Below are 16129 nucleotides of genomic sequence, written 5' to 3'. Positions count from 1 at the left end.
TACTTTGTCTTCCTACTCTTCTCCTGCATTCATGTGGGTGCCCCACATTTCTGCTCAAGAGTCTCTGTGCCTTTCCTGAACAAATTTGGGGAAACCATAGGAAGCTGCCAAGAGAAGAGAGGAAGAAAACCACAAGAATACTGGAAACTGCCTAATTCTGAGTCAGACCATTTGTCTATCTAATGGGACTGTGGCTGCCTCAAAATTTTCTGGGGTTGTCCGGCAGTGGTGCATCAGGAAGGAACTAAACTCAGATATTAGGCTGGGTTACCTGTGAAATAATCTAGACCCAACTGTGTTCTCGGTGTGTCTTCCCGGGATAATGTAGGAGATTCACTGACTGATTCTCCTTCCTACCTGATGTCCCACCAAACGGCATCCTTTCCTTCACCAAATAGTTGCTTGGGGACAGAGAACCTGTAGAATGCTTAACCATAAGCAGCTTCCCCACAAATAAATTGTTTGCAAAAGAGAAAGTTTTGGAATTATACCCCCCCCCCGCCGCCGCCGCCGCCCCCACCCAATCCTGAGTTTGGAGAAGTTGCAACTTCATATCCTCCCACTCTGTTCCCAGACATATGTTTAATTGGAGCTTTTGACATTACAGTGGTACCTCAGGTTACATATGCTTCAGGTTACATATGCTTCAGGTTACAGACTCTGCTAACCCAGAAATAGTGCTTCAGGTTAAGAACTTTGCTTCAGGATGAGAACAGAAATCGTGCTGCGGCAGCGCAGCAGCAGCAGGAGGCCCCATTAGCTAAAGTGGTGCTTCAGGTTAAGAATAGTTTCAGGTTAAGAACGGACCTCCGGAACGAATTAAGTACTTAATCCGAGGTACCACTGTATTAGACATTAGGCCAGTTCTTGATCTGCTTCATGATGGATCCAAGATCATGTCAGAGGTCTTCATCAAGTAGGGCCTGAACTGGATTGCTTTTCACCCGTTTCCACCTTCACTCCATGTCCATGCCAGCTCAATGACCTTTTGTGAACAATCTCTGGAACACTAGTTACCCGTATGGATACATGGTTTTGCATGTAACAGAGGACAAAAGACTCCAAAGACGGACAAAGAAAAGCAGTTCAGCAAGTGAACTGGGCTCACTTCAATAAAAAGAAAATGTTACTAAGTTATGCTCCTTCCCTTATCTGCTTTTGGAAATTTGCTCTACCCATATGTGGATACAATAGCATGGAACCCTGTCTCATTTATTTTGCTGTTGGAATAATGGCCATATTTCCCTTGAAACTCTTTTTAGCAGCTGCACAGGAAGTAGGGTCAAAGGTGGGAGATGGTAGTGTCTACTTCTCTGTGTGTGACTAAATTACTGGATTTATATGATGTAAATATGATAAAGGGTCTCTCTTCTGTCTCTTTCTCTCCTTATTTTTTAGGTTTTTCTTTTTATTAGTCTTGTTCTGTAGACTAGGTTGATTCTTATTATATTCTATATCAAAAATTTTCAATAAAAAAGTTTTATATATATATATATATATATATATATATATATATATATATATATGCAGGTTTTGGTGTCTTCGGGTATCTTCCCGTGTAAGAGTTGGGGTGTCTAGGCGACGTTTCGACGAGGTCTCACTCGTCATCTTCAGGCTGGTGCTTTCGGCTTCTTGTTACTAGAACAGAGGTCTGTTCTTGTTACTAAAAAGGCTCTGTTCTAGTAACAAGAAGCCGAAAGCACCAGCCTGAAGATGACGAGTGAGACCTCGTCGAAACGTCGCCTAGACACCCCAACTCTTACACGGGAAGATACCCGAAGACACCAAAACCTGCATTCCTGTACCCGTGAAAATCTACGAAAGCAAATATATATATATATATATATATATATATATATATATATATATATATATATATGCACTTCCAGTGTATGCAATTCTTTGGGTGGTAGCACACCAAGGCATGTGGTAAATAACCACAGTTTGAACAAGTAAACATAAAACCGAATGAAAACAGCAGAATGCTTCCTGCTAAATAGTATCTAGAAGTGTTTGCTACTGAAGACAATGCTTAAGAATGGAGGAATTGCTGATCCAAATAGCCCAAGGTCAGCAAGAACTTCCAGCCCTCACAGACTTCATCTTCTTCTGTTCTTGGAGTCTCCTATTCTAATTTCATTTTGTTCTTCATCAGTTTCCCAAGACAAACACAAACTCTCTGAAAATCCCTGACTGACAGCTTTACTTGCCTACATTGTTTCTCTCAATTTCTTAGCCAATCAGAAGCACAGTAGAACTCTATTTAGATTCCCATTACCCCAAATCTTAAGTTTCTTTTGCTTGCAATTTTGTCATTCCTGTGCATCTTCTTGTCCCAGTTTTTCACCCAGGGAGGCTCTTTCTACACTGTAAGAAATATGAAAACGTTGGCATTTTCCCTACTGCTGATGTGCTATAGACTCCAAAAACATTGAACATATGATTCTCTACCCTATCATTATTAGAATTACAGTAATCAATTCACCTGGCTGAAGCTTTGGATGTCAAACTGGGGAAAAAAGAATCAACAAGCTAGTTTGAAATGATTGTAAGCTCCCCAGTGCTTCATAGGCAGCTATGGTAAAGGAGGAGAGAGGGTGGGCTTTGTTATCTCTCAGTTATGAATTTCCCTCTTTCATATCAAATTACTGCATTTTATTTGGCATCCGAGGCATTCTGCTGTGATAGTCTTTAAGTTGACAATAAGGTGGATACGTGTCCCTTAAAGTACCAAATTGACAGAGTCAACGACCACCCAATCTCTCTTGTTCAAATCAGGTAGAGGACAGCAATAATATTGTAGAGAGAAACAGGAGTGTCTATGCAGAGAAGGACATTTGTCATCAGAATATTTCTTTTGCTTCTGCTTCTCCCCAACATGGGGTCCCAAGTACAAAGTGTTAAATGCACAACAGATAATTCTGTTCATGTTCCACACGAGTGGTATGAGCCAGCGGACCTTGTCATTGGTGCAACGGTATCTTATATGTATTACATATTACCCGAAATTTCTTTCAATGAACACCCTTCCCAGGTCTTCATTGATACCCCACTGTAAGTAGCTGGTACTTAATATGATTTTATTTATTCTTTATATGCCATGTCTGTCTGAAAAAAAACTTTTGTTTGAAAAAAAAAGCTTCAGAACTTTTTTTTAAAAAATGGAAAGATTTTCCAAACACACACACATTTTATTAGAAATCTCAATGCACATAGGCTACACATATACTATCAATCAACGCTGAGCTTTTTTTATCCAATCCTATAAAGCCAGAGAGAAAAGAGAGTAAGAGCAAGAGAAAAGGGATGGCATAAAAACATAAGAAGAACAAATGGGCAAGCAGTGGGGTACTTAACTTTGCTGATGATACCAAAATATCCAGGGCGGAGAAAACAAACATGGGTTGCAAACAGCAACAAAATGATAAACTGAATGCATGGGCAGGAAAATGGGAAATGCAATTGACTGTAAGCAAGTGCAAAGTGATGAGCAAAAAAATTAATTTCACAGTCATGGGGTCTCAACTGGTTGTAAGAAATCATCAATAAGATGTTGTGGTCCTAGTAGATTGTTTGATGCAGACGTCAATGAAGTTTGCAGCAGCTATAGAAAACACTTTAATGCATTTTTATTGACACAATATTATATAAAGGTTGTCTAAATAAATAAATAAATTTTGTTGGCTGTGCCCTTTTTTATAGGCAGGTGGGTGAATCTCTCCTATATCTAGATAATATGCACAGTTTAATTTTCCCATTAAACATTAACTGACTTCATTTGCAGGGTGATGACAAAGTTCTACCAGCACATCCTTGCTTTGGTCTTTGCTGTTGATGAGATCAACGAGAATCCCAGGATGTTGCCCAATGTCTCTCTGGGATTCCACATCTATGATAACTATTATGATTCAAAGATGGCCTACCAAACAACTCTTGACCTGCTCTTTAAATCACATCACTTTGTTCCCAACTACAGGTGTGGCATCCAGAAAAATGTCATAGGAGCCATTGGGGGACTTGACTCTGATACCTCCTGGTGCATGGCAAACGTCTTAGGTCTTTTCAAGATTCCACAGGTACAATATGGGTTTTGAAAAACAAATTTCATGCTTTCCTTGCATTAGGAATCTACTGATTCATAAATATGGATTGGGGAAATAGACAACGTAAAAGGGCCATAATATGCATATCCAACAATGTGTGTAAGAAGGGCAATTTGTGTTTAATAGATGTAATAGAAGATTGCTGCAAAGCTGCCAGGTTTGTAAATGAGAAGCCTAGACTGGTTCATGTATATCAAACCTGAAAGCACTGCACTGGCTTCCAGTGAGCTACTCAATTTATGAAATTGACAGATGACTTCAAAGGTATGAATAACTCAGGACACATTAACTAAAAATGTTCCTCCCTTAAAAATCAAGATTGTCCTTTCCCAAAGTTCACTTTCAGAGGCTAAGTGAAAACACTGTTTTCTTGCTATTATTCTGGAATTTGTCACCTGTGATTTCAGAGCGTTATATACATAGTGGTGTGAGCATTGTGCTGTTCTACTTCATTGTTGGATTTCATTTTTTTAAATTACTGCTGGTACGTTAATTTTCATTTTACTGATATTTTATATGATGTGGTTTATTGTAGTCAGAGAACAATAACATATTTAATCTTTCAGAGCTCTTCGTGATTTCCCAGGAAACCTTCCCAAGAGAGTTCTAAGTAGACAAAGAATCAACTTCCCTCTTCAACCGCTATAAAGGTTACAGAGCAAAAGTACATGATCCACCTTCCCTTTGGAGTTTTATTCAATCATCCACTTAGTATATTAACATGAGTGATGATAAATGCTCCCCTATTCTTGGATACAATCAGTGTGCACAAGTATAAAGCTGCCATGATGCCATAATAAAAAAAATAATAATTACAGAAACCATTGAGCAGGGCCGACTTACCCATAGGCGCTAGGGGTGCTGGGCATCCAGGCGCCGGGCTCTTAGGGGCGCCAGGCAGCAGGTTTGGGGGCGACCGAGCCAGCGAGACACTGAGATGGCCAGCCAGCTCTGACCTCCTGTGCACCTGGGACTGGGCAACCTGGGGAAGAGGCGTGTGGTGGATCTTTGCATGCCGGCACCGCATATTGTTAAGACAGCCCTGGCACTGAGCAAGAGTATCAGTGTTTTCGTATATAAGCCGGGGTTGGTGCTGTCCCTAAACTTGGTACATTTAGGATATATTTTCAATATAGTGTGTGTGTGTGTGTTTATATTTGAATAAATTGGAATCTCATAAGTTCTTGTTTCCACTTAGAAACATTTGGCTTTTGCTTGTTCCAGATTTCATACGGTTTATTTGAACCAGCCATAAATTATGGAACCAAGTTCTCTTCCTTTTACCGCATGGTCCCCAATGAAGACCTTCAGTATCAGGGAATTATCCGGCTACTTCTGCATTTCAGGTGGAAATGGGTTGGGCTCGTGACTACAGCTAATGAAGCCGGTGAACATTTCTTACGGACAATTGAACCCATGTTTTTCAAGAATAGAATCTGTTCAGCTTTCACAGAAAGAGTTGAACTCAATCTGCATTATAATGGTGACTTTCTAGAAACGCTGGCTGACTCAAGGATATTGTTACCAACTTTCACAACCAGCAAAGCCAATGCAGTTCTTGTATTCGGAGAAAGTAGATTTATTCTATGGTTGGCAAATGCTTTAATCGTGATGGAGTTAACTCAGCTCCTATTTCCTCATATGAAGTCACGTGAAGGAAAAGTATGGATTACGACAACCCAACTTGATTTCATATTACACAGCCTTCAAAAAAAAATTTATGTTAATATACGAATGTTCCATGGTGCTATCTCCTTTGCAATTCACTCCAAGGAGATCCACAACTTTCAAGACTTTCTTCGGAATATAAAACCTTATTGGACAGAGGCAGATGGTTTCATCCAAGATTTCTGGGAAGATGCATTCAGTTGTTCACTTTCAAATGCCACTCTCTCAGCATTCACTGATAACTCGTGTACTGGAGAGGAAATGCTGGAGAGCCTTCCTGCACCATTTTTTGAAATGAGCATGACTGGCCACAGCTACAGTATCTATAATGCTGTCTATGCTTTGGCACATGCCTTAAATAGCATGCACTTGGCTGGAGTCATTCGCAAGAGAAGAGATGCCGGGGGGGAAATCTCCCCACAATATGTAGAATCTTGGCAGGTACACTGCATTGATAAATTATGTGAGATGGCTTTTAATTATCAGTAAAGAAATAAAAGAATAGAAATTAGGAAATTAAAAATAAAGCTAAGGAATTTTTATTGAATCAAAGATGGGAATTAGAATATTTCCTATAATGATACTGAACAGACATTAGATGATACAGACTTTCATAAGCAATAGACTACCAACAAGTACAAGTAACTGAAGCTGTGCCAACCACCTCCTTCACACTGCAAACCCCTCCGTTTTATCCCCATATCCCTCTGCAATTCTCTCTGTCTCTCTTACCTGTCCAGTTACCCAGTGGTGTAAAGTTGGAGGCTGGGGTCCATGGCCCCAGACCCATAATTCTGAGGGAGCACAACCAGGAACCCCACCTCAGGCACTGGCTTCTATGGGGATCTTCAGCCTATCCAAGAGAAAACAGGCAGGCAGGCCACTGTCCCCAACTCCTCAAATTTGCCTGCCTGCCCACCGCCAGAGGTTTCTGGGCCATGAAGCCTTACCCCAGAAGAGGCTAACAACTGTGTGGCCACAGTCTCTAGACCCTGCTTCTCTCCATACTCCTGCCTCTGAGTCTGGATTGTTGTCTGTCAGAGCCTCTTCCATCTCACTTAACCCTGTTGCCCAGGGGTAGGCAACCTAAGGCCCGTGGGCTGGATGCGGCCCAATCACCTTTTCAATCAGGCCCACGGATGGTCCAGGAATCAGCATGTTTTTACATGTGTAGAATGTGTCCTTTTATTTAAAATGCATCTCTGGGTTATTTGTGGGGCATAGGAATTCGTTCATATTTTTCCCCAAAATATAGTCCGGCCCCCCACAAGGTCTGAGGTACAGTGGACCGGCCCACGGCTGAAAAAGGTTGCTGACCCCTGCTGTTGCCTCTTCAATTTCCAACAGCCCCTCCTCCCAGGCTGCTCCCTCTTCTGCCACTGACCACTCCTTGTCATCCCACCACCAATCCCTGGCTCCGAACCTCCTTTCCTAGGGGTGTCCCTTGGGGGTTCCCCAGCTGCTGCTTTCTGCCACTCCTCTGCATCCAGCAAGTCCATGACACCATGCTCAAATCCACTCTATAGACTAAGGAAAGGTTCAGTCAGATGTTCTCATCTTGCATTCCTATCCTTTGAGAACATGGGCTCCCATCGCTTCTCAAATTCTGTCCCTGTCATGGATATTGACAAAGGCAGGTCCGAAGGAAGCAGGTCTACGGGCTCAACTCTCCTTCATAATATCTTTATGGAAGACTGTCAAATGTTGAATTGACACTGATTCATGATTTCCACCTTCACCTGTATGTGCAACTGAAATATGGATGCTCTCCATAGTGAACTGAAGTGTTCAACTCCTAGAGGAAAAAGAATTAATTCCATCTTGGAAAGCTATTCAACAATCTTAATCAGACTATTGGAATGCTTTATAGACCTTTTTATTCTTTTCCACTTAGCTCCACTCATTCCTGCAGAGAATTTCATTCAACAACAGTGCTGGGGATGAAATTACATTAAATGAATATGGAGAGTTAGCGGCTGGCTTTGATATTACCAACTTGGTCACTTTCCCAAATAATTCCTATATCAGAGTCAAAGTGGGAAGTTTGGATCCTCAGGCCCCTCCAGGGAAAGAGCTCACCATTAATGAAGACAGAATCAAATGGAACAGACGCTTCACTAAGGTATGGAAATAATGACACAGTCCCTGAAAACCCAGAATTTGTGGTTATCCACAAAATGGGATGTAACAAAAGCACTTCATACATTATTCATTTTGAAATTCACTAGCACCTGAAACCACTTCAGACATATGGATCATATGTCAGGGTCAAAGTGGGGAGGCTGGATTCTCAGGCCCCTCCTGGCAAAGAGCTCACTATTAATGAGTACAGAATCAAATGGCACAGATACTTCACTCAGGTATGGGAATAATGGCACAATATGTGAAATGCCATAATTTGTGGTTATCCACAAAATGCGATGTAACAAAAGCCATTCATACATTATTAATTTTGAAATTCACTATTAAATATAGCTTAAAATAAGAAGTTTTCATATCTAGATGGATAGTGCTTTATTGGAGAGATACTCTATTTGAAAGAGTGACTTTTCCTTTATTTTTGCACCTTTAATTTTTGCACCTGTTGGCCTTCAATTTTGCTAATGGCACTTTTATTTGTACATAATATTACATGGGATACTGACATTCCCTTTTTATTTAATGCATGCTAATAAGCCATCTTGGAGAAATGCTGTAAGGTCTATCAGTACATAAACAAATGAGCCACAATACCAAAATGAGCAACATGCGCAGAAGACATCTCCCACTAAGAAGGAGCAAGCTGTATCACTACTTGGGTTGAGAATGAACATCATAATCTTTTTTAGTCTGTATGAAGCTAACTTCAGAGTGCATGCACCTAGGACTGTTTGTAACTGGTCAATATGTCTGATGTGGCTGGAGGAATCCTACCTAACACCAAAAAACACTTCAGACTCTAGTGATGAGTTAGAAGAGTGCTCATAGACCTCTTGCTTCAAAGGGAATGCAACCCCTCCCAGAGCAGGTCTGGCATAGGAACCACCCATCCAAAGCATTTCTCTCTGATAAGGATTCAGCCCCCATCCCTTCCATCACTGTCTTCAGACACCTGTCCAGCACCTTCACCACCTCCTCTCATTCCAATGGAATGGAAAGGCAGAACTTCACATCATCAGCATACAGATGACACCATGTGTCAGATCCTAGGATATTATTCCAAAGGGTTTCCTATAGATGATAAATACTATAGGAGACAGAATGGGATCTAACAGGGCATCACAATCCAAAGGTCATTCAATGATTTCCTGGTGCTAGTTTCTTGTACTGACCCTGCAGGTAGGAGCAGAACCACTATAATGGCTTACCTTTAATTCCTTCTGCCACCACAAAGGAACACCATGTGAACACCTTAAACAAATGCCGTTAGGTGGTGACTCCATCAAAAGGCCAAGCCAGGGGTGAAATCACACCGAATTCTAACACAGCTGTAAGGTTGGATGGTCCAGGCATGAATACTGACATCTTCTTCAGTTTGTATGATGCTTAGAACAGCAGCTTTTTACCACAATGTATGTGCCACTTGTGTACCTACGGATCATTTCATGCAATTAGTCCTCCTATTTACTATTAAATCACCTGATATTGGAAATTTGATAAATTCCTCAAAACAGTATCATAATATTAAACTCTTCCTATCTCTTTGCATAGGTGCCACCGCTTTCTGTATGTAATGCCAACTGCCATCCTGGTTATGGGAAGAAAAAGAAGGAGGGGGAGAAGTTTTGCTGCTATGATTGTGATCCATGTCCAGAAGGAATGATTTCAAATGAGAAAGGTGGGAAATGACATCTTCAGATATTACGAAAGCTCTGGGCTCTTGGCAATTCTGTTGACGATAAACTGCTGCAGGAGAAAAGGCTTAAATTAACAGATGTGTTGTTCTCATTGTTTATATATAGCATCAATATATTTTTATCTTTAAAACATCTTGAAGAATTTTTTAAAAATATATTTCACCTTCAAGTTCAGGCATAGGCAAACTCGGCCCTCCAGATGTTTTGGGACTACAACTCTCATCATCCCTAGCTAACAGGACCAGTGGTCAGAGATGATGCGAATTGTAGTCCCAAAACATCTGGAGGGCCGAGTTTTCCTATACCTGCTCAAGTTCTACAAAATTAGGGTGGAATAAAAGTGGTGATTTCTCCTTTAAGAATTAGGTTGTTTGACAAGAGGGTGAATGTCTCATTAAACTTGCCTTTCTGGACTCCAAAGATTTAAGTTGTAATTTATTTCTTAATTTGCTGTACAGTTTATTTGGTTCTAAGAAAAAGCAGGGGGACTGTACGAGCAGATGTCCTCCATGTAGAAAATTATGGGTTTGATTCATGAGATTTATTTTTTATGCCTCTAGGTTAAAAGCATATGGGCTTGAAGTTCTTAAAGCTTTTTAGGTAGAAAATACTGTGCTAGATGGATTGATGAGGAAATTCTTTAAAATAATTTTGGATGCTTCAAACTGTCATGCATTCTTTGTTTGTTTTCAGACATGGAAACGTGTGTCAGTTGCCCAGCAGATCAGTATCCAAATAGCGGCCAGGATCTATGCATTCCTAAGATTCCAAACTTCCTAGCTTTTGATGAAACCTTGGCCATTGTTTCAACTTCCGCTGCATTTTTATTCTCTCTAATCACAATTCTGGTGCTTGGCATCTTCATTAAGCATCGCAATACAGCCATAGTCAAAGCCAACAACAGAATCCTCACCTATACTCTCCTCATCTCCCTCCTTTTGTGCTTCCTCTGTTCTTTGTTGTTCATTGGAAAACCTAATAAGGTAACCTGCCTTCTCCGACAAAACGCTTTCGGCATCGTCTTCTCTGTGGCCCTCTCTAGCATCTTAGCCAAAACCATACTGGTGGTTTTGGCATTCATGGCTTCCAAACCAGGAACCAATATGAGGAAATGGGTAGGCAAAGAACTGGCTTATTCCATTGTCTTTTCCTGCTCCATTGTTCAAGTAGGAATCTGTGTCCTCTGGCTGGCAACCTCTCCCCCATTCCCAGATGTGGACATGCACTCAATGCCTGAAGAAATCATATTTCTATGTAATGAAGGGTCAGTCTCCATGTTCTATTGTGTTTTGGGCTACATGGGCTTCCTGGCCACTATCAGCTTCACGGTGGCCTTCCTAGCCAGGAAGTTGCCTGACACTTTCAATGAAGCCAAGTTCATCACCTTCAGCATGCTGGTCTTCTGCAGTGTTTGGCTCTCCTTCATTCCAACCTACCTGAGCACCAGAGGAAAATACATGGTGGCTGTGGAGATCTTCTCCATCTTTGCTTCTGGTGCTGGGTTACTGGCTTGTATTTTTGCCCCCAAATGCTACATTATTGTAGTGAGGCCTGACCTGAACAACAGAGAACAGCTAACACAAAGAAAGGTTTAAGGGACAGATGAATTTGTGGCTCGTTTGGTTCTTAGGCTAAATGGACTTTCTAGCAGGCTTCACTTTCCCTGTCGTTTCCTCACCAAGACTTTACCAGGAAATTTACATTGCCTTCCTACTCTTCTCCTTCATCCCCATGGGTGCCCCACATTTCTGCTCATGAGGCTCTGTGCCTTTCCTGAACAAATTTGGAGAGACCATTGGAAGCTGCAAAGTGTGTATTCCCAGCATAATGTAGGAGATTGAGTGCCTGATTCTCCTTCCTACCTGATGCCCCACCCCACAGATTCCTTGCCTTCACTCAACAGTTGCCTCGGGGCAGAGATCCTGCAGGGTGCTCAACTACATGCAGTTTCTCCACAAATAAGTTGTTTGCAAAAGAGAACCCTGTGGAATTGGACCCCTTGCCCAATCCTGAGTTTGGAGAAGTTTCAACTTCATATCCTCCCACTCTGCTTCCAGCCATATATTTAATTAGAGTTTTTGACACTAATTAGACATTAGGCCAGCTCTTGAACTGCTTCGGAATGGATCTCAGATCATGCCAGAGGTCCCTGGCTTCCTCAAGTGTGGCCTGGACTGTTTGGGGGGCCCTGGATTGCTTTTCACCCCTGTTTCCAACTTCACTCCATATCCATGCCAGCTCCCTGACCTTTTGTGAACCCCATCTTGCACAATAGCTACCTGTATGGATATCTGGTTTCACATGTAATGAGAACCAAAGACTGACAAAGAATAGCAATCTAGTAAGTGACTGCCAACTGTGTGAACTAGGTTCATTCAATAAAAAGAATATGTTACTAAACTATGGTCCTTCCCTTGTTTGCTCATGGAAATCTGCTGTATTCACATGTGGATACAATAGCATGGCACCCTCTCTCATTGATTTTGCTTTTGGAATAATGCCCACTTTCCCCTTGAAACTCTTTAGCAGCTGCACAGGAAGGACAAAATTTTAAAAAAGAAACTTCAGACTTTGGGTAATTGGAATCTAAACAGAGTTCTACTCTGCTAAGAAGATTGGCTAAGAAGTGGAAAGAAATAATATATGCAAATAAAACTGTCACCAGGGTTTTTCAGAGATTTTTGTGTTTGTCTTGGAAGGCTAATGCAGAACAAAATGAAGTAAGAATAGGAGACTCCAAGAACAGAAGAAGATGAAGTTTGTGAGGGCTGGAAATTCTTGCTGACCTTGGTCTATTTGGATTTGAAATTGCTTCATTTTAAAGCTTTGTCCTCAGTAGTGAACACATCTAGATGCTATTTAGCAGGAGGTGTTTTACTATTTTCATTCGGTTTTAGGTTTACTTGTTCAAACTGTTCTTATTTTCCATATGCCTTAGTGCACTACCACTCAAACAAGTGCATACACTTGGCTTTGCCAATCTGGAAGTTCTTATATGTATAATTTTTATAACGAGTTTGCCCCTGCGGCGCATTAGAGGTGAAAACCATCTCTTATGCCCTGCTACGATGCTGTTTTTACAGGGATATACGCTCAGTTTTTATCACCCCTGTTATGCAGAAAATTCCAAGTGGGCCCCAACCTCAATGTTTAAAATCTCTGATAGAGGACAAGGATCCAGAGATCACGTTAAAGGTGGCCAAATTTTGCGCGGTTGCCATAAACCTAGGGAACAAGCTGTGTATTATAAAGACTAAGGCCTTAGAAGCAAATTATAGATAATATTGTAGAGATTAAGACTTAAACTATATTTTAACTGCTGTCATAACTGTATTGTTTATCGTTATATTGATTGTTAATTTAAACTTAATTTTATTGTGTTTCTGATTTGTTTAATACGGTATGTGACTCTGGTCTGGGACCATAGTAAATTCAATTCTATCCTATTGAAAAATTTCAACATGGAATGCAATAAAAATCAACCTAGTCTACAGAACAAGGTGAATAAAAAGAAAAAACCCAAAAATAAGGAGAGAAAGAGAGAGAAGATGGGCCCTTTATCATATTTATATCATATATATCTACTCGTTTATTCACACACAGAGAAGTAGACCTTCCCATCTCCCCCCTGAGACCCTACTTCTTCTCCCAGTCTCTCCCCCTGGGAGACACTTTCTGCCATGCCTTTCATCCAGGGACCCTCTTGCTTCCTTCCCCACCTCCCAAGCATTTTTTTAAAAAAAGAATGATATATTTTTATTAAAATTTATTGGTTTAATAAACTATGTGCAATGTCTCTTTTTTCCAAGTTACATTTTCTACAGATCAGTTTCATTTGTTGAGACGTTAGGACTGCATTAGGAAGAAAATGGGGGGGGGGATGGTGAGTAGAGTGGGGTCGGGTGGCAATGCTTCTATTCTGCTTAGTGTATGTGTGGGGTTTTGTGTCAGCATCACTTGTGTGGGTTCTCTTTACTATTCGCTTGTATTCCGTTGGTGGTGAAAGAGGTTCGGGGTGGCTAAGGGTGTGGCTGGTTGTCTTTGACTGGATATAGTGAAATTTATTTTCATGTGTGAGTGGTGTGTGTGTGTGTGTTTGGATCAGGTCAGCCAGACTGATTCATATGCTGTTGGCAGGTTCTTGTTGTTGCCTTGTTGGGCTATATGATCAAGGTTAACCATACAGGAGTGAAGGCATCATCTTGTTTGTCCCCTTGTCAGTTTCAGTTTATTGGTTGGTTTTCCCGTAAGGCTGTTCCCCATACTATTTGATACCATTGATCTACGCTTACTCCTGAGAAGTCTTTCCAGTGTCAGGCTATGATGCTTCTGGCTACTGAGAGTAGGTGGGTTATAAGCTCTTTGTGTTGTGAGTGGGCATTATTGTCTTGGAAGATGTTTAGTAGGGCCAGTTCTGGAGTGACTTCTAATATTGCTTAGTTATTTTGCATGTTTCTTGTATGATCGAGGTCCAGAAGAGTTGGATTTTAGGACATTCCCATCACATGTGGAGGTATGTGCCTGTGGAGGTGTATCCTCTCCAGCATTTTGGTGAGGTTCCTGGGCGTAGTTTCCGTGGTGTTAAGTACCACCTGTAAGTAAGTTTCAGAGTGAGTTGTTTTCTTACTTCCAAAGCTTCTTATAAATGTTTCCAAATCTGAATGATAACGATACAAAAATAAAACAAGGAGAAAGAAAGAAAGAAACAGAAAGAACAAACAAAACAATGCAAAAAGATAAAAAGGAGGAAAAACAAAGAAAGTAAAAACAAATGGGTACTTCCACATCGCTATCTGCCAATTGGAAGTATTACAATTATTCAAAATTGTTGGCATATATGCTCAAGGATTACTTCTCGCTGTAGTTGGTTATCAGCTTTTCTCCCAAACTGCTAATGGTATCTTCCATAGTTTCCTTCAATGTACTTCTGACACTCAGAAACTCTAAAAAATACTTGATAGAGAAATTTTATGAAGAGTGTTGTTTCCTGCTTATCAGTGGATTTTAAAAAATAGCAAATACTTGTGGGTATTCTGCATTGACAGGGTATGAACTGGATGACCTTCTAGGTACACTCCTAACCTATTATTCTGAAACATCACAAATATAATTACTTTGGCAGTTCCCCTACTGCTGATGGGCCATAGACTCCAAAGGCACTACAAAAGTGATTCTCTCCCCTGTAATTATTAGAATTACTATAATCAATTCCACAAGCTGAAGCTTGAGATGTCAAACTGGAAAACACGCAACATGCAAGTCTGAAATGATTATTAGTTCCCCAGTTTTTCATAGACAGCTATGGTAAAGGAGGAGAGAGAGGCTGGACTTTGTTACCTCTCAGTTTTCAGTTTCCCTCTTTCATATCAAATTACTGCATCTTATTTGGCATCCAAGGCATTCTGTTGTGACAGTGTTTAAGTTAACAATAGGTGGATACATGTCCCTTAAAATACCAAATTAACAGTCAACGACCACCCAATCTCTCTTGTTCAAATCAAGTGGAGGACAGCAATAATATTGTAAAGAGAAACAGGAGTGTCTATGCAGAGAAGGACATTTGTCATCAGGATGTTGCTTCTACTTCTGCTTCTCACCAACATGGGGTCCCAAGTACAAAGTGTCAAATGCACCACAAATAATCCTGTTCATGTTCCAAATGAGTGGTATGAACCTGGTGACCTTGTCATTGGTGCAACGGTATCTTATACATATTACATATTACCCAGAGTTTCTTTCAATGAACACCCTTCCCAGGTCTTCATTAATACCCCACTGTAAGTAAGTGGTACTTATATGGTACTTAATATTATTTTATTTATTCTTTATATGTCATGGCTAACTGGAACAAAACTTTTGATTGGTTTGGAGAAAAAAGCTTTAGAATTTTTTTAAGAAAAAGAATGGAAGGATTTTCTACACACACACACAATTTTATTAGAAATATCCATGCACATAGGCTATGCACAAAAGCTTAATGGCAATGAACATTAAGCTTTTTTGTCTAAGTCTATAAAGGCAGAGAGAAAAGAGAGTAAGAGCAAGAGAAAAGGGATGGCATAAAAACATATGGGCAAGCAGTGAGGTACTTAACTTTGCTGATGATACCAAAATGTCCAGGGTGGAGAAAACAAACATGGGTTGCAAACAGCAACAAAATGATAAACTGAATGCATGGGCAGGAAAATGGGAAATGCAATTGACTGTAAGCAAGTGCAAAGTGATGAGCAAAAAAATTAACTTCACTTCTACGGTCATGGGGTCTCAACTGGTTGTAAGAAATCATCAATAAGATGTTGTGGTCCTAGTAGATGGTTTGATGAAGACGTCGATTAAGTTTGCAGCAGCTGTAGAAAACACTTTAATATATTTTTATTGACACAGTATTATATAAAGGTTGTCTAAATAAATAAATAAATTTTGCTGGCTGTGCCCTTTATAAGCAGGTGGGTGAATTTCTCCTATATCTAGATAATATGCACAGTTTAATTTTCCCATTAAACATTAACTCATTTCATTTGC

General features: G+C 40.5%; 1 protein-coding gene across 1 annotated transcript; it reads left to right on the top strand.

The window, feature by feature from the left end:
• Positions 1 to 2878: 2878 nt before the first annotated feature.
• On the top strand, positions 2879 to 11202 carry LOC308570767 (vomeronasal type-2 receptor 26-like; the record flags this gene model as incomplete). The annotated part of the gene is made up of 7 exons (XM_081165682.1): positions 2879 to 3054; positions 3785 to 4076; positions 5328 to 5765; positions 7666 to 7893; positions 8000 to 8131; positions 9462 to 9480; positions 10301 to 11202. 7 exons carry the CDS (start codon positions 2879 to 2881, stop codon positions 11200 to 11202), a joined length of 2187 nt encoding a protein of 728 aa, XP_081021808.1.
• Between the last annotated feature and the right edge of the window lie 4927 nt (positions 11203 to 16129).

The sequence above is a fragment of the Podarcis bocagei genome, assembly GCF_964188305.1.
Source record: "Podarcis bocagei genome assembly, chromosome: 13".
NCBI classification, from domain to species: domain Eukaryota; kingdom Metazoa; phylum Chordata; class Lepidosauria; order Squamata; family Lacertidae; genus Podarcis; species Podarcis bocagei.
This window is presented reverse-complemented; position numbering and strand designations above follow the sequence as displayed.